This window comes from Anomaloglossus baeobatrachus, chromosome 3 (genome assembly GCF_048569485.1).
Source record: "Anomaloglossus baeobatrachus isolate aAnoBae1 chromosome 3, aAnoBae1.hap1, whole genome shotgun sequence".
Classification (NCBI taxonomy): Eukaryota; Metazoa; Chordata; class Amphibia; order Anura; family Aromobatidae; genus Anomaloglossus; species Anomaloglossus baeobatrachus.
The window spans coordinates 102,557,750-102,580,004 of NC_134355.1; the positions used below are offsets into that span (position 1 = coordinate 102,557,750).

The following is a 22,255-nucleotide window of genomic DNA, read 5'->3' on the forward strand; positions in this document are numbered from 1 at the left end:
GTCACAGACACAGGCTGAATGCAGCAGACAGCAGAGGTAATTACCGGTCATTTCCCACGGCCGGTAATGTGAACTCACTGCCGACCGTGGGAAATGCAGCGATCTGTCATCTATCTATCTATCCCTCTGTCTGTCTATCTATCTATCCCTCTATCTATTCTTCTGTCTATCTACTATCAGAATTAAATGACTTTTTTTTTTTCAATGTGCTTTATTGCATTGAATGCAATAAAGCACATCCCAACCCGCACACGGCAATACCGCGAATAATACCGCGGTAAAACCGCAGCAAACCGCGGCAAACCGCATGGTTTTTTACCGCGGGTGCGGTAATCTTTGAGAGCATGCGGAATTTTCTCAAGAAAATTCCATTTCCCAGTGCGCACAGGGCCTTAAGGTGTATGATATTTTAATCTAGTAGTCTCATGACATTACTGCTTTACATAGTCTGCAATTTGCTGTTAAGTTGTGGAAGCCATTAATTTATCAATGATATACAAATATGCATTTTTGTAAAAAATAAAAAAAGGTACTTTGCCCCTACATATGATAATCATCAGTAAGCAATGTTTTTGCAAACCATGCTACAGAACAATATTAGAATTTCCGCATAAGGAAAAACACCCGTTGCATAGTGGTATTCGAGAGCAGAGGCGCCACGTCTGACAGCTCTGCACCCTTCCTCCATCAACCTGCAAGTGAAAGGTCACTGCCACCTAGAAGAAGACAGTTCTCTGCTGCCTGCTTTTGTCTTCGCTTGTAAAGACAATACTTAGAGATATAAGACATGTCACAGGCTAATGCCATCTTTAACCGCTTCTGTACACAACAGACATTAGTAGAGGTCAAAGTTGAAACTTATGGACCCAAGCAAAATCTGTAAGAATTTCCCCCACCTACCGTGCGTTATTTATTTGCATGTGGCTGGGGTGTTGGTGTACCCCCTGACACCAGACTGAAACCTCTTCTTTGCATATACCTATTAATTTGTATACTAAAGAGCTATTTTCCAAAATATGAAGTTATTCTCTATCTATAAGAAAGCGATCACCCTCCACAAATCCTGAGAAAGTGGTTTTGGAAGCCTATAAATAGGTTCTTCAGAGTGTTGAATGCAGTGCTCATCCTACACTCTTTTTACTGTTTATAGGACTGCCAGTGAAAATCGACTTATTGGTTGAAGAGCTCCATTTCTGGGATTGTTGGGGTCTCTAAGTTATTAATGGCCTATAGCCTATTCTGTGGGCAGGGGATAACTTTCTTTTTTTGGAATCATCCTTTACGGGAATCTGTCACCAGGTTTTTGCAACCTAATCTGAAAGCAGCATAACTCTGGTTCAGAAGAGTTAACATAATATCTTGGGATAGGTATTGTATGCCGAACGTTTAGTTGAAAGATGGAAAAAAACAACAACTTTTGTGTCTATACCTGAGCCAGGAAATCCATGTTCTACAAGAGACCCTGATTCCAGCGGTGCTTCACTTAATGGGCTCCTTAGCGTAGTTTTGATAAAATCGCTGTTTAATCAGCAGTAGATCATCATTACAGGACTACTTGGAGTGCTGCAGGTAGTCCAGCATATTTATGAGCTCTGTATAACTGCTAGATTTACAGCAGAGAAAACATTTATTTTATCAAAATGACAGCAAACAGCTCTGTAAGTGACACATCGCTGGTATCAGGGTCTCTGTCTCTACATTATGCTGCTCTCAGATGGGAGAGCAAAAACCTGGTGACAGATTCCCTTTAATATTATTACTAGGCACTTTTTACCAGGTTTCATCCAAATCCTATCTCGGATGGTAGGGCTATGCTATACAAAGGACAACACTAGTGCTTACATGTATTATGAATCCTAGAGGTGCTCTATCTGCTCCCCTATAATAAGGTACTGTACTATAGCTCTTATTGGAAAATAGCATAAATACAGCATGTTATCGGTCAAGACAATCTTTTGTGCGCCTTCATATAAAATCGGAGGCACAGTATGGATGCATAGCACGACCTGGGCACCATATAACAGATGTGTAGAACACAGAGCAGTAATAATGAGGCCTTAGGGTCGTCTCTGTCCTCGGGCACCCCTGGCATGCTTACATCCATGTCCTGTTATTGAACCCTCCTCTACAGCATGAATGTGTTACTTCTCCTTCTGTAAGTAAGTAATGAATAATGGCCTGAGTGCTCCAGTAACAGGCTGCCTATACTGCTGTTACGGCACTGCAAAGCTTCCTGTGCACCGTAACTCTAACCTTCCTGAACCGCAGTCATTTCACTAAGCGTATCTCTTGTAGAACATGGATTTCCTGGTTCAGGTACAGACACAAAAATTGTTGTTTTTTTCCATCTTTCAACTAAACATTCGTCATACAATACCTATTCCAAGATATTATGTTAACTCTTCTGTACCAGAATTAACCATTTTCACCCAGCAGAGAAAAATACGGTATATAAAGCTCCTAGTCATGAGCCTAAGGTTCTCGTCTGTGTCATCAAGAGTGAAGCTGGTCTCCCCAGTCACCCATTAGGGCACAAGGACAAAATAAAGGAAAGGAGGATATCCGGGATACAGTTAGGTCCAGAAATATTTGGACAGTGACACAATTTTCGCGAGTTGGGCTCTGCATGCCACCACATTGGATTTGAAATGAAATCTCTACAACAGAATTCAAGTGCAGATTGTAACGTTTAATTTGAAGGTTTGAACAAAAATATCTGATAGAAATTGGAGGAATTGTACACATTTCTTTACAAACACTCCACATTTTAGGAGGTCAAAAGTAATTGGACAAATAAACCAAACCCAAACAAAATATTTTTATTTTCAATATTTTGTTGCAAATCCTTTGGAGGCAATCACTGCCTTAAGTCTGGAACCCATGGACATCATCAAACGCTGGGTTTCCTCCTTCTTAATGCTTTGCCAGGTCTTTACAGCCGCAGCCTTCAGGTCTTGCTTGTTTGTGGGTCTTTCCGTCTTAAGTCTGGATTTGAGCAAGTGAAATGTATGCTCAATTGGGTTAAGATCTGGTGATTGACTTGGCCATTGCAGAATGTTCCACTTTTTTGCACTCATGAACTCCTGGGTAGCTTTGGCTGTATGCTTGGGGTCATTGGCCATCTGTACTATGAAGCGCCGTCCGATCAACTTTGCGGCATTTGGCTGAATCTGGGCTGAAAGTATATCCCGGTACACTTCAGAATTCATCCGGCTACTCTTGTCTGCTGTTATGTCATCAATAAACACAAGTGACCCAGTGCCATTGAAAGCCATGCATGCCCATGCCATCACGTTGCCTCCACCATGTTTTATAGAGGATGTGGTGTGCCTTGGATCATGTGCCGTTCCCTTTCTTCTCCAAACTTTTTTCTTCCCATCATTCTGGTACAGGTTGATCTTGGTCTCATCTGTCCATAGAATACTTTTCCAGAACTGAGCTGGCTTCATGAGGTGTTTTTCAGCAAATTTAACTCTGGCCTGTCTATTTTTGGAATTGATGAATGGTTTGCATCTAGATGTGAACCCTTTGTATTTACTTTCATGGAGTCTTCTCTTTACTGTTGACTTAGAGACAGATACACCTACTTCACTGAGAGTGTTCTGGACTTCAGTTGATGTTGTGAACGGGTTCTTCTTCACCAAAGAAAGTATGCGGCGATCATCCACCACTGTTGTCATCCGTGGATGCCCAGGCCTTTTTGAGTTCCCAAGCTCACCAGTCAATTCCTTTTTTCTCAGAATGTACCCGACTGTTGATTTTGCTACTCCAAGCATGTCTGCTATCTCTCTGATGGATTTTTTCTTTTTTTTCAGCCTCAGGATGTTCTGCTTCACCTCAATTGAGAGTTCCTTAGACCGCATGTTGTCTGGTCACAGCAACAGCTTCCAAATGCAAAACCACACACCTGTAATCAACCCCAGACCTTTTAAGTACTTCATTGATTACAGGTTAATGAGGGAGACGCCTTCAGAGTTAATTGCAGCCCTTAGAGTCCCTTGTCCAATTACTTTTGGTCCCTTGAAAAAGAGGAGGCTATGCATTACAGAGCTATGATTCCTAAACCCTTTCTCCGATTTGGATGTGAAAACTCTCATATTGCAGCTGGGAGTGTGCACTTTCAGCCCATATTATATATATAATTGTATTTCTGAACATGTTTTTGTAAACAGCTAAAATAACAAAACTTGTGTCACTGTCCAAATATTTCTGGACCTAACTGTATGTAAAATACAATTGACATGCAATTATTTTAATGGATGCCCAGGTTATTACAGTAGGTTTTAGCAGTAATAAAAGCTATCAGCTGCTGGCAGCATGGTGTATACAATCGTCTGATAATATCACGTAAGCTATTGTAACTAGATTTGGATAAACAAGGAAGTAGTTGATTTACTGGGCAAAATTCCCCTTTCTAATATCCACTTAGCACGTAACTTAAAGGGGTTGTCCACTACTTTTACATTGATGGCCTATCCTTAGAACAGGTCATCAATGTCTGACCATCAGGGATCTGACACCCGACACACCCGCCGATCAGCTGTTGTCGGTGTCTGTGGCAGCAGCAGGTGGTCAAAATGCTCATTTCCAGAGCTGCTCCATCTTCTGATAGTGGCCTAGTCCAAGTACTGCACATCCGTCTCCCATTCAAATCAATAGGAGGTGGATGTACAGTACCCAGCCATGGCCGCTATCAGAAGACAATTTGAACTGAGCATTTCCCTTCTCCTGCTGCCACTGGCACCGAAAAAAGCTGATTAGCCAGGGTCCGATACCCCGCACCCCTGCCAATCAGACATTGATGAGCTATCCTAAGGATATCAATGTTAAAGTAGTGGACAACCTCTTTAAAACTGAATACCAAGGTGTTAACAGTACCCACTGGTAGGGCATCCTGAGAACATCTGCAGTCAGCACTAGAGCGCTGGCACTGTGGATGCCTTTGGCACTTACAAGGCACCTACTGGTGTCATGAGGTCATGTGAGGCCTAGTTATGATGTGTGTCATGCTGCAACGTCATGGCATCACGATTGCCAAAGTCCAGGATGCCAGGAGTTCAGTGTCAGGTGAGGAAGTTCCCTTGGGACCCTGGAAGCCTTCCACCGAGCAATGACTTGGCTACCAGACAAGAGTTCTGCAAATCTTTTGCTCATTTATGACCTATCCACAATTTAGGTAAAATTCTGTGATATAAGTCTTGATTTCTGCGATAACTCCTTAAATATAAGTTTTATGCCCCTTTAAGTATTGATTTGAGATACATATATTGTTACATAATATATCATTTTGCATAGTTTGTATATTGCAGAAAAAAAGTCAACTGATGATTTGCTTCCCCATATGTTTTAATAATAACAGATCAATCCCTAATTAGCTCATTTAGATCATTGAATGGAATATTGTTTTATGGACACCATATATTTGTGTGTGTCAATGCCTGTAATGGCGACCCTTGCCTAATTAACTACCGTAAGTCTGAAATGTATTTATTCTGCTTTTGGCCTTTTCTTTTTCTAAACAACTTTATCTGTTTCCATTTTAAGTCCTATTTGGGACATCACATTCCCATACGTTACCCCAGACGCACTATGCAGCACCAAAGAGTTAAATGAAAATTTCAGCTCTACTACATCTGTACATGAAACAGCTATGTGCCCTCTAGTGTTTCTATCCTTAAAGTGAATGCAGAGCATAATTATCTGTTTATAACAATATAGGAAGGAAAAGGCCTGATTCCCTAATGAACACCAGTGTCGTTGAGCTCAATTTGTCACAAAAGTATCACGTTATTAAAAAAAATCCATGATGATATCACAAAGACCTGGGTCAAATGAAAGATCTTAGAGCTCAGATCCACCAAGCCCGTGCCAAATATGGACAGTTGATGACAATGTCACACACAAGCGTCTGGTGTTCAGCCACAATTTATGATGCCATTCAGGACTTCGTCATCTACCTCTTATCAGTTACTATTTCAGGAAAGCGCCGGGATTAAACATACATCACAGCGATACCGCCCAGAGGAATATCCAGCTTGATTCAAAGCGACTACAATTTGGAGAAGTGACCGATTCCTCTCTCGTGACACATACCGAGAGGACAGAACTTCTCCTTTTTTAGTTTTGTTGAATTTGTCTTGTAGGTTTTCTCAAATCGAAATATATTATATATATATATATATATATATATATATATATATTATATATATATATATATATATATACATATATACACACACACACACTTACATGCTAGAGAAAGAATAAAACCTCTCCTGTCACAACACAATTCACAATTTACAGAACACCCTTGTATCATGATACAATTTAAGCACGTCATCTATGACTCAACTGTCGACTCTTCTACGCTGACAATAATGAAGAATAATAATAACTAATTTCTTATCATTAATTACACATCAGATTCTTTCCACAAACCCACAATAACAATACAAATATTGACCAAGAGATTTTGCAACACAATTTACAAAGCCCCTTGTATTATCCTGATACATTAGGACAATTGAGCACGTCATCTATAACTCAACTGTTGACCCTTTTTCATTGAAAAGAATACTAATAACTAATTTCTTATCATTAATTATATAAAGTAGATTCTTTCCACAAACCTACAATCACAGTACGCATATTGACCGAGAGATTTTGCAACACAAAACGGATTTGGATCAAATAAAAGGAAATATTAGCCGTATTTGCTGCTGTCCAAACCCAACATTTGTAATACCTGAGTTGCCGGATGTGGCGCTAAATATGAAGTCTGAGATTATGAACAAGGGCAGAAAACTGTCTTCCTCCCTCTTAATGATTCTACTTACTTTTCCTATAATTCTGGTTCCACACTTAAAGTTTTATTTATTTATTTCTTTTTTTAAACCTATGCATTTTATATTTTTTATTTTTAGAGAGAGGTGCATCCAGCGAGAAGCTTAACTCCTTCCTTTTCTCATTCCTTTTGAATCTACTTTGGCTCAAAAAACTTTCTCCTATCCCAAATATTCTATGCATGAGACCACCCTGATCATGCATTCCCTTACAATCCACCATAAAAGCATCATAAAATACTGAAGGCATATTTGACACCTACCTGCCATGACGTATCACTTTTAGTGGATCTGCTTGTCTTAAGATACTTCTAAGAAAAGAAAAGAGCGTAGTTGTTCCCGTGACAGCTTTGTGATGAAGTTCTCCTATATAAAATATCGTATGGACTGAACCCAAAGCTATAGTCCTACGATCAGCAGATATGGTGACGGTTCACCGGTTCTTCGCACCCATAGGTGATCCCACTGAGCAGTGCGGATGACCAGCGTCTAGGCAGAAAAGGTTTTTTTTCAGCAAGTAACTTCTTTTGCAGAGGAAAGTGTTGGGCATTGAGCAATGTGCAGATGGAGCAGCTATTAGAAGTGTTAGTGAGGAGGAGTCAGCTGCTGGGTGTGTATTCAGTACTGGCTGGGGATATACTGTGATGACATCTACTTCAGCAGTGGAAAGTCCCGAAACACTGCCTTCCCACGAGTGACATCACACCTTGTGCAGCTCAGCCATCCTACCTACTACTGCTCTCTAGTGCCTGGTAGCTGGTGAGAAGGCTGCAGTGACATATGTAGTGACGTCTGTGAGGACACAGTGGTCACTGGCCTACTGTACACCCCCATGCCAGCTCCCATAAACTGTCACTAAAAAGCTAAATACATCTTAAAAAGCTAAAAACCATAATTCAGTTCATTTCCAAGTTTCAGCTAGATTAATACTTAACGTAATCCATCAAATATCACCATCGCCATCTCCTAACCACATGAAATGTCAGTTTCAGTTATAAAGTGCATCTGAACACGCTATAACAAATGATTTATATTGTGTCTTATGAATTAGAATAAAAGTGTAAATGGAACCTAATTGCATACATAGCAATTGCATAACAAGTGCAGGAGAGATCACCTAAAACAGCAAATCAAATTCCCTACAAATGCATTGGGGATAAATGTAAAGATTTTTTATAAAAAAAATATGAAAAATGTAGTCGTCCTCTGTGCCCCTTCATGGGATCTATATGTTTCAGCTCACCCAAGCCACTAGCTATTCATTATGTCCTCCACTTTCTGCATTTACTTCCACTTACGTTTTTTCTCTTTCAATTAAGTATATATCTAGGGTGTATGGAGCGGAAGTTTTGATTTCCTAGAGAATACTGTATATTTGCATCTAGTTTTTTTGGAGCCAAATGGGCAGCGCATTTTATTAGGCCCCCTTCACACGTAGGTGATAAAAACGCACGTTTTTCATGGTTCATGGTGTCGGTGCGTATGTGTGTACGTGTTCACTGTGTGTGTTCAGCGTGTGCTGTCATTGTGCTCTCCATGTGCTATCTGTGATAACATATGGACAGCAGACATTTTTATACTCACCTGTCCCTGGTGCTGATGTCTCCATCACTCCTGCTGTTTCTGGGTCCGTGGTGCAGTGAATATGTATGAGCATAATGAGCAGGCCCGGAAGCAAGTGACAACAGAACCGAAGACAGCAGCGCTGCAAACAGGTGAGTATAGAAAATTATTTTATTTCAAAGACACATGTTTTCTCCATTACGTGTCACACTGATGTCACACGGATCACATTAGTGTGCGGTCCGTGTAACACCTGTGCTGTAGGAGAAAAATGGACTTATCACCATGTGGAGCACGCGGACATGCGTATGCTCCACATGGACACACGTCCGTGAGAAAACAGATGTGTTCACAGACCCATTGATTTTAATGGATCTATGTGAGTCCGTGTCTCCAGTACATATGAAAACAAACGTCATATGTACCGGAATTCACAGACGTGTGAAGGGGCCTTACACAGGGGAATTATTGATTGTGTTGCCTTACTTATGGCAATCCTTAACATGAAACATAAGAAATGTATTAACTGAAATATAGATGTTGTGAGCTGCAGTAATAAACCCAAAATCTAGTGTGACGCCCCTGAGGCTCCAGTCGCCACAGAGTATTGCACTTTATTTAAGGGGCGCTATTCGCCTTGGGTAAAGAGGGGGTTAATCACCGGTGTTCCACAAACACACTTTACATACAGCTTAGGAGCCTTCTCACAGGGGGGTTGGCTCAGGGTAGGCAGGGGTTGGCCATCATGAGGCATGGGACTTCCCCGGTCACTGAAGCCAGCCACCTGGGGGGCAGGTTCCATTTGGGATAGAAGTAGGAGCAAACTCACACAATCGTCAGTCAGTATACCTGGGACACCAGTTCTGGGACATGACACCACCACCTCTTGCTTTTCTTCTCTTCACGAGGCCTGGAGCTTGGAGCGGAGCGCTCCACTGCTGGGAGGGCAACTCTGTCAAAGGACTTTCTTCTTTCAAACACTGCTCCTAACTTTTCCGAGGTCGACGGGCCCATCACAGCGAGTGACTAGTACTACCCGGGCAAGCGGCACAAAGAGTGAGTAAAGACACCTGGAACCGCAGCATATGACTTGGACTCTTATTACCGGCGCCGCCGTCCCGCGCCTCGGTGCCAAAGGCCATCGCCATCACTACTCCCCTCATCATCCTCCCCGGGGCCCGCTCCACATGTGGGGAGAAATTACCATCCGCCCCGGAGAACAGCGACAGCAGCGGCGGCTAATACTTGGCCGCGTACCATAGGTGGCGTCACGACATTTATACTACTATTACCCCATCATCCTCCCTCCTTATTGGTGTACACCTTGGGGCACGAAGTTGGGCAGGCCACCGCGACAATCCAGGTCATCACACCAGCCCGGTGATGGGTAACTCAGGTACGAGACCCAGTGGCTTATTCCCCCTGCCCCCTGGGTGCTACACTAGCAGCATGGAAAATCAAAGCTACTCGTAAAATGCTCAAGACCAGAGTCTTGATGAGGAGATAGGTTGAACTCTTGATTCATGAAGAGGAGTATTTTTAATTTAAAAATAAATTAAAATAAAATGTGTATGGCTATAAAACTACATGTCATTAGATGCCCATATAGTAATTTGCAAAAGGTTATTTTATCAGTGTTTTATTTTTACAAATGCAGCAACAGTCCTACTCCAATGGATCTGATACCTGTTGTTTAACCTTTGACTTAATAAACCATTAGAAAGTGAAACACATGGGCAGCACTGGGTCTCAGTGGTTAGCACTGGGTCCTGGGTTCAAATCCCAAGAACAGCATCTCCAAGGAGTTTGTATATTCTCCCTGTGTTTGCATGGGTTCCCAGTTTCCTCCCACACTCTAAAGACATACTGATAGGGAATTTAGATTGTGAGCCCCAATGGGCACAGTGATGGAAAGTGCTGCAGAAATTAATACTATAAGTGATTAAAATAAATAAATAAAAATGAGGAAAAAATAATTGTAAAAGTAATAAATAATTTAATCAATAATCAAATCATTGCACCCATGAAGTATGATGCCAATAAAAGTGCCCCACAAGCACTGTATGATACCCCCACAGTGAAATCCTCCACACGCACAGTATTGCGACCCTAATGTACTCCCTTCAACTAAACCAGGAAAGTATGGTGACCCCAACACAGTATCCCCACTGTGACCGCACACACAGCCATCCATGAAGTATAATGGTCTTACATACAATATAGTGCACTTCACTTCCACTAGCCCGCCAAAGAGTATAATGGCCCCACACAGCCCTCTGCACAGTATGATGGACCCCAGACAATCCGTCACACTGTATAATTGCTTGCATACAGTATAATGGCCCTAAAATAGCGATCCATAAAAGTATAAAGGTCCCTCATAGCCCTCTAAATAGGATCATGGCCTCCACATTATCCAAATATTATAATGAACCCCACATAGCCTTCCATATAGTATAATGGGACCCACATTGCCTTCCATCCAGTATACTGCATCCTCCATTGTTCTCCATATAGTATAATGAGCCCCATCTAGTCCTCTATATAGTGTACCGCCCCACGCTCGGCCGCAGCCCAGCCGCTCGGATCCGGGCTCGTTTGGTGGGTGGCTCGAGCGCCTCTGGATTTGGGGGTCACGTCGCTCTGAAAGGGAGTTGGCGCTACGTGTAAGGATTTCGGTGGGGAAGGTTCACGGCTGAGGCCGTGGAGTTTAAAGGTGTAAGTTCGTGACGCCACCCACGGGTTGTGGTGAATGTGGACACCACCGCTGCCGTTAACTAGGCTCCCGGGGACGGTGTTATGCAGCCTGGTGTTGACCCCTCCGTGGGTAGGGGGTGATGGTCCCGGGGCCCGGTGGTTGTGAGGTGCGGGCAAGATGGTGTGGTGCGGTGCGCGGCCCGAGGGCACTGCTGTACTCACTATGACAGATACACCGGAGTCTCTGGTAAACCAAAAAGGATGGTGGTCGGTGCCCGCAGCCGACTGCGCTTTTCCCCTTTCTCAGGTTGGTGGTTCCCGCCTTTCTCCTGCACCTCTGTGGTAGAACTTGACTGCCTATGTTTCAGCAACGGTAGTCCGCTCCCCGGCTTGATGTGTGTCGGGGAACCCGTTTGCCCGCAGGCCCTGGCCCGTGGGATCTCTCTGCCTGTGCGGTGGCTTTCTATCCCCCTCGGTGGGCTGTTGCCATCTTTCGGGTCTTGGGACGGGAAAGGACCTAAGGTCCAGACCTCAATCAGTGAATTCGACGTGGTCCAGTGGCTTCTGGACCTTGTTCTGGGTCTGAGTACCCCTCCTGGTGCTCCGGTTTCCAGTTGGCTCCCCGGTTCGGTGCCGGCGGGCCACTACCCTGTCCCGGTCCCTTATGGTTCCACCAGCCGTCTTCCCAGCTCCTGCAGGCGGCAACCACCGTCTGCCTCCTTGCCACGGTACCAGGGCTACGACCCTGGCACCGGTCAGTGTTGTCGCAGACCTGGCGCCACAGGCCTGCTGCACTTGAACTCCACTCCACTGTACTGAACTCCTCAACTCCACTGACTTAACTCTGCGTTCAAAAAAGGAAAGTATGGCACTCTGTTATTTTTATGGTGGTGCCAGGATAGGGTCCAAACCCAATTACTAGAAAAAGAAAAATCAGGCACTCACAATTAAATGCATGAAAAACAGAATTATTTATTCAATAATGGCTCATATGTGTGAAAAATATAATGTACTTTTCTTTTAAATAGATATATCCCCCTATTTCATAGTTATCTATAATCTATCCTTATTTGCTTATGTTTAAAGATTGATATGTCTCCCATAATGGAGCGATCTCCGATCACATGACCGGATATGTCAGTTTGTGTATATATATATATATATATATATATATATATATATATCTCTATGGCGCTACGCCTGCTTCCTATCGTTGCTTAGTAACTCCTTATGTCACCTCCTGATTGGTTTATTGGTAGTGACGTAGTATTGTAATTCCTTTCCCCATTCCAGCAATAAATACTGCCGGTCACGTGAGCGTTACACGTGATCGTTACTTTTGACTTCCTGTTAGCACATTGCCATCCACTATCGTCATTTCCGGTTTTCCGTATACCGGATATGAAGTCAGACGCCGGGACATTTAAAAACCCCACTTTCTAAACATATGGTAGCGCTTTACCCTGGCGACAGCACGCAATTCACATTAGCGCTGATACTTGTGTCCCTTGGCTCCATATTGCTGATAAGATGCATTTTCTTTTTACATCTATTGATACATGTTCCCTTGTTTTTCCAGACTAAAGGGGGCTTTACACGCTACGATATCGTTAATGTTTGGTTGCCGGGGTCAAGTTGTTAGTGACGCACATCCGGCGTTATTAACGATATCACAGCGTGTAATACTTACCAGCGACCTTAGGCGACCTCAAAAATGGTGAAAATCGTTCACCATGGAGAGGTCGTCCCAAAGTCAAAAATCGGTAAGGGTTGTTTAGCGTTGTGGTTCATCGCTCATGCGGCAGCACACATCGCTGTGTGTGACACAGCAGGAGCGAGGAACGTCTCCTTACCTGCCGCCGGCCACAATGAGGAAGGAAGGAGGTGGGCGGGATGTTACGTCCTGCTCATCTCCGCCCCTCTGCTTTGATTGGCCGGCTGCTTAGTGACGTTGCGATGACGTCGCTGTGATGCCGAACGTCCCTCCCCCTTGAAGGAGGGATTGTTCGGCAGTCACAGCGACATCGCCGACCAGGTAAGTATGTGTGACGCTGCGTAGCGATAATGTTCGCTACGGCAGCGATCACAAACAATCGCATGCGCGACGGGGGCGGGTACTTACACGGTCGCTATCGCTAGAAATTGCTAGCGATATTGCTACCGTGTAAAGCCCCCTTTACTCTCTGAAGCTGGGATTGCCCTATCAATTGTTGCTCATTCATACGATATGATGTTTTTGCTCTTTTGAATAAATTCTAATCTAAAATGAAATATATAATATTCCTAAAGGAATATATACATATGAAATCCTGTACATTTATTTGATGGGTTTTTTCCTGCTATATTGATCAGTCCATTGTTTAATGTATAAACATGAATTAATGTGTAAAAAAACTATTTTTTGAACTGGATATATTTTCTATTATTATATGTAATATATGATATAATACAGCATATGTTTTCTCTTTTTTTATGTTTAGTGTGATTCTGATGAAGGTCTCATATGACCGAAACGTCAATTATCATCACATTGAGAGAATTATATTTTTCACACATATGAGCCATTATTGAATAAATAATTCTGTTTTTCACGCATTGAATTGTGAGTGCCGGATTTTTTTTTAACTCTGCATTCCCCACAGGGGAGCCCTCTGGACTCCTCGGTGGGCGTGGCCAACCGACTGGCTCCGCCCCTTGGTGGGACCATTGTACACAGAGAGGTGACAAGGGTTTTGTAGGTTGGGTGCTGTCACCTTATTAGGGGCTGGTGTTTGTGCAGGGGGTCTACTTGTGACTACCTGGCTAGTCCAGGGTGTCACATATAGTATAATGCACTTCCCATAGTCCTCCATATATTACAATGCACTCCCATAGTAATCCATACAGTATAATACACACCCCATAGTCCTCCATATAGTATAGTAAAAACCCTTAGTCCTCCATATAGTATAATGCACTCCTATAGTATAATGCACAGCACATAAACCTCCATATAATATAATGCACCCTACATAGTTCTCCATATAGTAACATTCACCCCCATCGCCCACCATAGTCTTCCTTATAATATAATGCACCCTCCATAGTCCTTCATATATAATCCACCATCCATAGTCATCCAAAAACTATAGTGCAGCCCCATAGTCCTCCATATAGTAAAATGCACAGCCCATAATCCTCCATATAGTATAATGCACCCCATAGTCCTCCATAAAATATAATGCACACTCCATAGTCCTCAATATATAATGCACCCTCATAGTCCTCCATATAGTATAATGCATCTCCATATATAATGCACCTCCATATGTACTGCACAGCCCATATAGTCTTCTGTATAATGAACAGCTCATAGTCCTCCATATAGTATTATGCAGTAATCGAAATCCACCAGTTGTCTTTGCTATCTAAGGAAAACAGAAAAACAAGATCCCAGTAGTTAAAAAACAGCCCAAGAATTGTATTATTATGAAGTGGAAAAACAGATGAATGGAGATATCTTTCCAGCATGTAGATGGATTAGCATTTGGTGCAAGCAGAATGAATGAATCCTTCCTGATGAATACCAGTAAGACTAGTGGAAATGGGGTAATGGTGTGAAGAATATTTTTTTGGCACTCTGTGGGTCACAAATACCTGTGGATGGACATTGCACAGTAGGTTCTACTAGAAAATTGCAGCCAACTAAGTTCATCTCTTCATGGCAGCTGTTTAACCTATGGTAGACCACTATAAGCTGGGCAATGAGTTATGCCACAAGGGTTCTAAAGTTATGCAATGGTTCCAGGTCCTCACAGTGTCGAAATCCTAATCCTAATTTTTCAGAGCATTGTAAGGGACAAGATAAGATAGGCCTGTTCGGATTATGTCAGTGTGGTCACAGATGCTGGCAGGGTTTGTATAAGGCCTAAGCCACACGGCGAGAAAAACAGTGCGAGTGGAGTGCGATAAAACATCACATTCCCCTCGGACCAATTCAAGCATGTGTGTCAGCACCCATGAGCGATTATTTTCTCAGCCCTAACCGGACCGAGAAAACAATCGCAGCATGCTGCGATTGTAAGCGGAGACTCTCTCTCGCACCCATTCAAGTGAATGGGGCGAGAGAAAAATCGCACTGCACTCGCGGTACACCGGTGTACCGCTAGTGCAGTGCGAGAATGGCAAAAGCGGGCTACGCAGGAGAGAGGGAGATAAATCCCTCCCTCCCCTCCTGAGTGCCGGCCCGCCCCCCGCAGCTGAGGTCTGCTCGCACGAACGGACCTCAGTTGCAAGGACACACGCATGATACTCGGCTCTGCTGTACTGCCAGCACAAGCCGAGTGTCATGGAAGTGGATCGCAGTAGTGCCCGTGTGGCCCCAGCCTTAACTCAACACTGCAAATTTTCCAGGACTATGTTTGGGTCAGCCCTGGCTAAACCACTTTTAAAATCTTTCTTGCATACATTGTCTGAAAACATTTATTTTTTGTATCAGTGAGCTCTTTAGAACAGCTATTCTGTTACAAATGTTAGTAAAGGCAAACTGCATGGCAAAAGGCTGGATTTTATACATCAGTGGCAATGGGACTGAATGAAAAACCCAAATTCAATCATGAACAAGTGTGACCCAATCCTTTTGTCCTTATGTGTGTATATAATTCTTACTAGGTTGGGTTTGTACTGATAATAACAATAAAGGGTCTTGTCTATCAACGTTCAGCTGCGTGCACAGGCTCCGTAGGAGGATGCGTGGTGAAAACGATACATACACATTGTGATGTAAGTGAGCTTCCTATCGCTACTGCAAGATACACCTGACCTTTTTGTGGTGTATGAGATATAAAACTTGTATTCCGCTTCAATTATTTTCTCCTATTATAATTGTATACATGTGATATAACATAATAAGCTGTGAATATTATCGCTATAAACATTTTATTAAGGCTAGTCCTTGTGGTAGGTGAGTTTAGGCGTCATTGCTTTTATCATTTTCAAATGTAGTCAATATGGAAACTTTGTTATATTCAGCTTTATCTTCTATTTTATCACATTTTTACATAAAATAGTTTGCTCAATATAATTTTTTACATTACATGTGTGACGCCCTGGCCTATCAGGTCGTCACAAGGGTGCTGTGCAATCTGCCCTTCTGCATGGTACCCGCTTCTCCTTGGTTACGGGTCCTGTCCCTTTGGTATTGCTAAGAGCAGGTATATACAAATCCTGAGGAACACTGCACCACACCCACCAAACACCCATTGGGTAGCCTGAGGGGAATAGGGCCGCCCAGATGGAGGGATGGAAATAGGAGGGCCAGAAGTGTCAGGAGAAGAGAGGAGAGTAGTGGAGAAGTGTCAGTGAGCGGTGACAGGACAGGTCACGCTGCGGAGCTGGGCTCCTGTAACAGTCCCAGATGCCAGACGTTGGTCTGGCCTGGAAGGAGCTGGAACCCCGGTCACAGGGGGTAGTGACAGGGGGCACGGTACTGCCACGGAGGGCAGACCGGCGGCCCTATACTACAACCGGGCAGGGACCAGGGCACGACGGGGTACGCAGACCCTAGGCTGGGAAGTAGCTTCACGCAGCCCAATAATTCACCCGACGGGAACGGAATCTTCACGAACCGCTCCCCACCCGCTCCAAAATCACGGTACTAGCGCAACGGAGGGATAGGACTTCCCAAAACCGTCCAGAAAATCCTACGCGTGAACCCTGAGAGCAAGCTCACCCTGCTAGCCACGCAGGTGAGCGGGACCCGAGTAGTTCTAGGCGAAAGGGATCCACCTAGTGTAAACACTGTGCCAAGGGACAAGGCTTCAGACCAACCAGCAATGCCAAAAGGGCATGGACCCAACGTGATCGGATTACGGCTGCAGGACGTTCAAGACTTTGGTTTACCTGGTGTCAGTGTCAGCATCTCTGGACTGTGTATGTGGTGCCCCTTTGCTCCCCACAGGTCCCCAGCCTGCCAGCACCGAGCCCCGGGACACCTTCCCCTGCCCACGGAGGGGTTAACATCTACGGATCCGGATCCGAGCAGCCAGTCGGCTGTCGCAGGGGCGGTAGACATGCATCACTTACATTTTTAGCTGACAACGATGATTCATTGTATAATAAAGTTACATAATTATCTATACTTTCTGTAAATACTATTAATTCCTCAAGGTTTCTTGAGATCTTTGCTCCAAGTCATTGAATGATCGGCATCTGATCATGTGAAGGACATTAATGTGCAGAGTTTGGAACAGGCAACCTACATTTATCAGACGAATGTTTTATTTATACATCCTTCACATGTCCTGCACAGCACAGATATTTATCCCCAAGAAGTAAACAATCAGTTCATGAGATTTCTTCCATCCTAAATATTCCAACTTTGAGGGGCATTATTGAGAAGTGGAAAGGCATAATACTGTGGCCTTCTCTCCCCATATAGCTGCCATCTTCATGTGGCCTCCTCTCCCCATATAGCTGCCACCTTCATGTGGCCTCCTCTCCCCATATAGCTCCTATCTTCATGTGGCCTCCTTTCCCCATATAGCTGCCATCTTCATGTGGCCTCCTCTCCCCATATAGCTGCCCCATCTTCATGTGGCCTCCTCTCCCCATATAGCTGCCACCTTCATGTGGCCTCCTCTCCCCATATAGCTCCTATCTTCATGTGGCCTCCTTTCCCCATATAGCTGCCACCTTCATGTGGCCTCCTCTCCCCATATAGCTGCCCCATCTTCATGTGGCCTCCTCTCCCCATATAGCTGCCATCTTTTGCGGACCCTACCCCCATATAGTTCCCATCTTTTGCAGCCCCCTTTCCCCATATAGCTGCCATCTTTTGCGGCCCCTCTCCCTGCATCTTTGGCTCTCTGAGCGCTTACCTGCTCCAAGCACCGGTGGCCTCTCCTCTGTCTTCCGTCCTCCTCTGCGGCTCGTGTCTGCACACTGACGCTGACAGACGGCAGTAGGAGGAGCTACCTTCTCACACTGCTGTGACCTCTGCAGCGTCAGCGCGTCGCTGCACGCCGGGTCAGGGAGCAGACAGGCTCCATTGTACCCGGAAGTGCGGCACATACGGAAGTACGGGGATTCATTTGTGCTAGTGTCTTAAAGACACTAACACAAGTGAATTCAATACAGGGAACCGGATCGCCGGAGCTGTTTCTTGCCGGTTTGGGGAACTGGCTGCTATTTTAACAACTGTTTCGCCCGAACCGGACAGAACCGGCTGAATCCCACCCCTGCGTGCATGTGCTCGAGCATCTCGCTGGTACTCGCCGGTACTCAAGTAGCTGCTGATTTTATAAACTTCACTTTCTTGGATTTAAAAACCTAAACATCCGAGCTGACCACTAAAGGTATATAGATAATTAGCCTGATAGTGCCAGTACTGCACATGCTTTAGCTTATATACGAAAATCCTGATGATTGGTTCCTCATGGCACTAGAGAGGACCCTAACAGGGAAAGAAAAAATCCTAATGAGGCAACTTCAGAGCACATTGTGAAGAACTCACAGTGTCTCCGAAGAGGAAAAGAGTAGATCAGGACCTGGGATTTTCAAGGACCATAGATGAGGCTTCTTATTTGGTGGTTAGCACTTCAGTTTTCCAGCACTGGGGTCCTGGGTTCAAATCCCACCAAGGACAACATCTGCAAGGAGTTTGTATGTTCGCAAGGAGTTTGTATGTTCTCCCTGTGTTTGCGTGGGTTTCCTCCAGGTTCTCCGGTTTCCACCCACACTCCAAAAAATATACTGATAGGGAATTTATATTGTGAGCCGCAAAGGGGACAGTGTTGCCAATGTATGAAAAGTGCTGTGGAATTAATGGCGCTATATAAGTGAATAAATATTATTATACAGTGGTACCTCGCTTAACGAGTAACCCACTAAACGAGAATTTTGCTTAACAAACAAAGCTTTCTGTAAATTTGTAACCCGCTTTACGAGAAAGCTTTGCTGTGCAAGCAAAATCCTCACCGCACACACTTCCGGTTTCGTCCATCCACCGCGCCCTGACCCGGACTTGCAGTCCACATAAACACACACATGCACGCACAAACACACACGCACACACATACAGTATTATGCTCACCTTACCTTCCGTTCCACCGCCGGCCTCATGGATCTTGTAATTCCCGGGTACATCGCGACGTGCTCGCGGCGAACTACAAGTACCATGAGGCCGGCGGTGGAACGGAAGGCAAGGTGAGCATATAATATGTGTACCTTCCGTTTCATCGCCGGTCTGCTGGGTCCTGTAGTGCGCCGCGCCACTCCGCTCCACTCCAGGCATCTGCATCCATAGCGATGAAGCAGGAACTTCCTGGTTCCTGTCACCGCTACTTAAAGGCAGCGCGCTGGCCAATCAGAGGCAAGCGGCTCTGCCTTTGACGTCAGCGCTCTGGCAGGAAGTTCCTCCCTCGTCGTTATAGTTACCTGATACATGGCCCGCACTGGAGAACAGCAAGTCCCAGGAGACCGGCAATGGAACGGAAGGTAAGGTGAACATATAATATGTGCGTTTGAGTGCGTGCTTGTGTGTTTGTGTGTGTTTGTACGTGTGTGGAATGACAGAATAGGGGACCAGGATGGGACATTTAACTAGTTGTGGAACGAATTGTCTGCATTGCAATGATTTCCTATGGGAAATCTTGCTCTGCTGAACTAGTAACTTGGTTAACAAGCACAGTCCCAGAACGGATTGTTCTCGTTAAGCAAGGTTCCACTGTATTATAAAAAAAATGATGTCTTGATGCTGAACAGCTCTAAAAAAAAAAAAAAAAAAAAAAAAAAAAAAAAAAAAAAGTAAGGTGGACACTGGTGCTTTCAGGAAAATGAGACAAGAAGAAAAGGTGGATGAGAAACAAGATAGTGGAGGTGAAGAAACTAGCCGATTCTGTATTGTAGTGGCCAAAACACCAAAAAAAGACACCGATATTTGCATACTTGGTAAGGTGAACTGATACATAATAGTCTGAACCGATACATAATTGTGCCCCCCCGTGCTTGGCGGCAGCCGAGCCGCTCGGGTCTGGACCTTCAGTGGGTGGCTCGAGTGTCTCCGGACCCGGGGGTCCTACGGTCACTCCGATCTAAAAGGGGTTAGTGTTTTGGGGACGTAGGTGTACGGCCGGAGCCATGTGCAAGTTCGTGACACCACCCACGGGATGTGGTGAAGGTGGACACCACCGCTGCAGTTGCGGGGCACCCAGGGGAGATGTTACGCAGCAAGTTGTTAACCCCTCTGTGGGTAGGGATGGTGTCCCCAGGACCCGTTGGGGAGAGCTGGGCGGTGCAGGGAGATGGGCGGCCGGAGGGCACTGATGTACTCACGATTAGTAACACACACAAGTCTCTGGTAAACGAAGGTGATGGTGGTCGGTGCCCGCAGCCGCCTGCAGTCTGGTCCCCCACCCGGTTGGTGGTTTCTGCCTTTTTCCTGCACCGTTTGTGTGATGGTGGACTGTGCCTGCAACTTCAGGAGTCCGCTCCCTGGCTTTGTGGTTGCCTAAGGAGCCCTTTGCCCGCAGACGCTGGCCCGTGGGATCTCTCGGCCTTGGCGGTGGCTTTCTATCCCTCTCATTGGGCTGTTGTCTTCGGTTGGAACTTTGGGTGGAACAGAACCTATAGTCCTGGCTGCAATCAGTTAATTAACTAGCCCCCAGTAGCTTCTGGACCTAGCTTCAGGGTCTGAGTCCCCCCTTTGTGCTCCGGTTTCCCAGTCGTTTCCCCAGGTCGGTACCAGCGGGCCACTACCCTGTCCCGGTCCACCACCCTGTTCCGGTCCACCACGGTTCCACCGAGCCGTCTTCCCAGCTCCTGCAGACAGAGGCCTCCGTATGCCTCCTAGGCAGAGGTACCAGGGCTCTAACCTTGGCACCTGTCAGTTAGTTGCAGACCTGACACACAGGCCTGCTTCCACTTTACTTCACCTCCACTAACAGACTCTAGACTACACTGCACTGACTTTTCCCGCCCCAGGCCCTCTGAACTCCTCGGTGGGCGTGTCCAACCACCTGGCTCCGCCCCCTGGTGTGTCCATCAAGCACTGGGGGTGGTGACTAAGGTTTTAATGTGTTTGGCTGCTGTCACCTAGTTACGGGACTGGTGTAATGCGGGGCCCTATCTGACTACCTGGCCCGGCCAGGGCGTCACATAATCCTAAACAATAGATGGGATTTTGTAAACTAGATAACATCATCAGAATCTCCATTGTTGCTTGCAAGCTGATTTTTTAGCAATTAAGACATTATGGCGTTTACTGGAAATTACAGAAAGGATTTCCGCTAGATTAAGGGTATGTTTACATGACCATATTTTTGGTCGGAGTGGACATCACAAGGTCCAGTGTTATTCAATACTGATGCTCAAACAAAAAGTTGTTTTGTTTTTTTTTTTTAACACAAACTGAATGTGTGAAAAAAAGCAGTGTGTGTGTGTGTAGCATACACTATTCTCTTTATTTTCTTCCATATTTCGGGTGAGACTTGCCCACTCAAGTCTATATAAATTATTCCTGGGATATTGCAGGTGAGAGAATTATACCTTCCTGACTGGGATAATCTTTGTTGTTTGTTTTTTTTTTTTTAAATAATTTAGTTTTTGAAAAAAATTTAGAACTTTGGATTTTTTTCATGAATGGAGCTGTATGAGGATTTTTTTTCACCAAGCTAATGTTTTTATTGGTAACTTTTAGGTGTATTTTCAAAATTTTGATTGCCTTTGATTTCATATGGTAACTGAAAAATGGCAAATTCAGTGGTGTGATTTATTTTTTCTTTACACTGTTTAATATACAGATTAATTTAGATTTTTATTGATCAGACACATCTATACCAAGTATATTTCATTTTATTGTTTAGACTTTCATGTTTTTGTTTTCTCCTTATAAATTTTTTTTTTACTTTTCACTTTACAGTACTTCTGTCAATCTGCAAGTTGGACAAGAAACTTTGTGATTTTAGCCTCCCAACTTTTGAAATTCATCCTCACCCATATTTTTTTCTATTTCAGGAAGGCCAAGTACCTACAGCTCCAGGGAACTGCAATGGGGGTTTCTTGTGCGCCCTCATCTGCTAATCTTTTCCTGAGAGAGAGGATTTTCCTCACTGAATACGGTACATACTGATAGCCCAAAAAATTAGTCTGTAGACCAAGTATATTGACAATGTAAT

The 22,255-nt window shown here is 44.5% G+C and overlaps 1 protein-coding gene across 1 annotated transcript in view; it reads right to left on the bottom strand.

Moving 5' to 3' along the window:
• The window catches only part of REL (REL proto-oncogene, NF-kB subunit), an 81,006-nt gene extending 73,586 nt beyond the window's left edge, over positions 1-7,420 (bottom strand). The window contains exon 1 of the mRNA XM_075339360.1: positions 7,106-7,420. Within this exon, the coding sequence (XP_075195475.1) occupies positions 7,106-7,112 (7 nt within the window). The 5' untranslated portion in view covers positions 7,113-7,420. The remainder of the gene's footprint in view (positions 1-7,105) is intronic.
• Between the last annotated feature and the right edge of the window lie 14,835 nt (positions 7,421-22,255).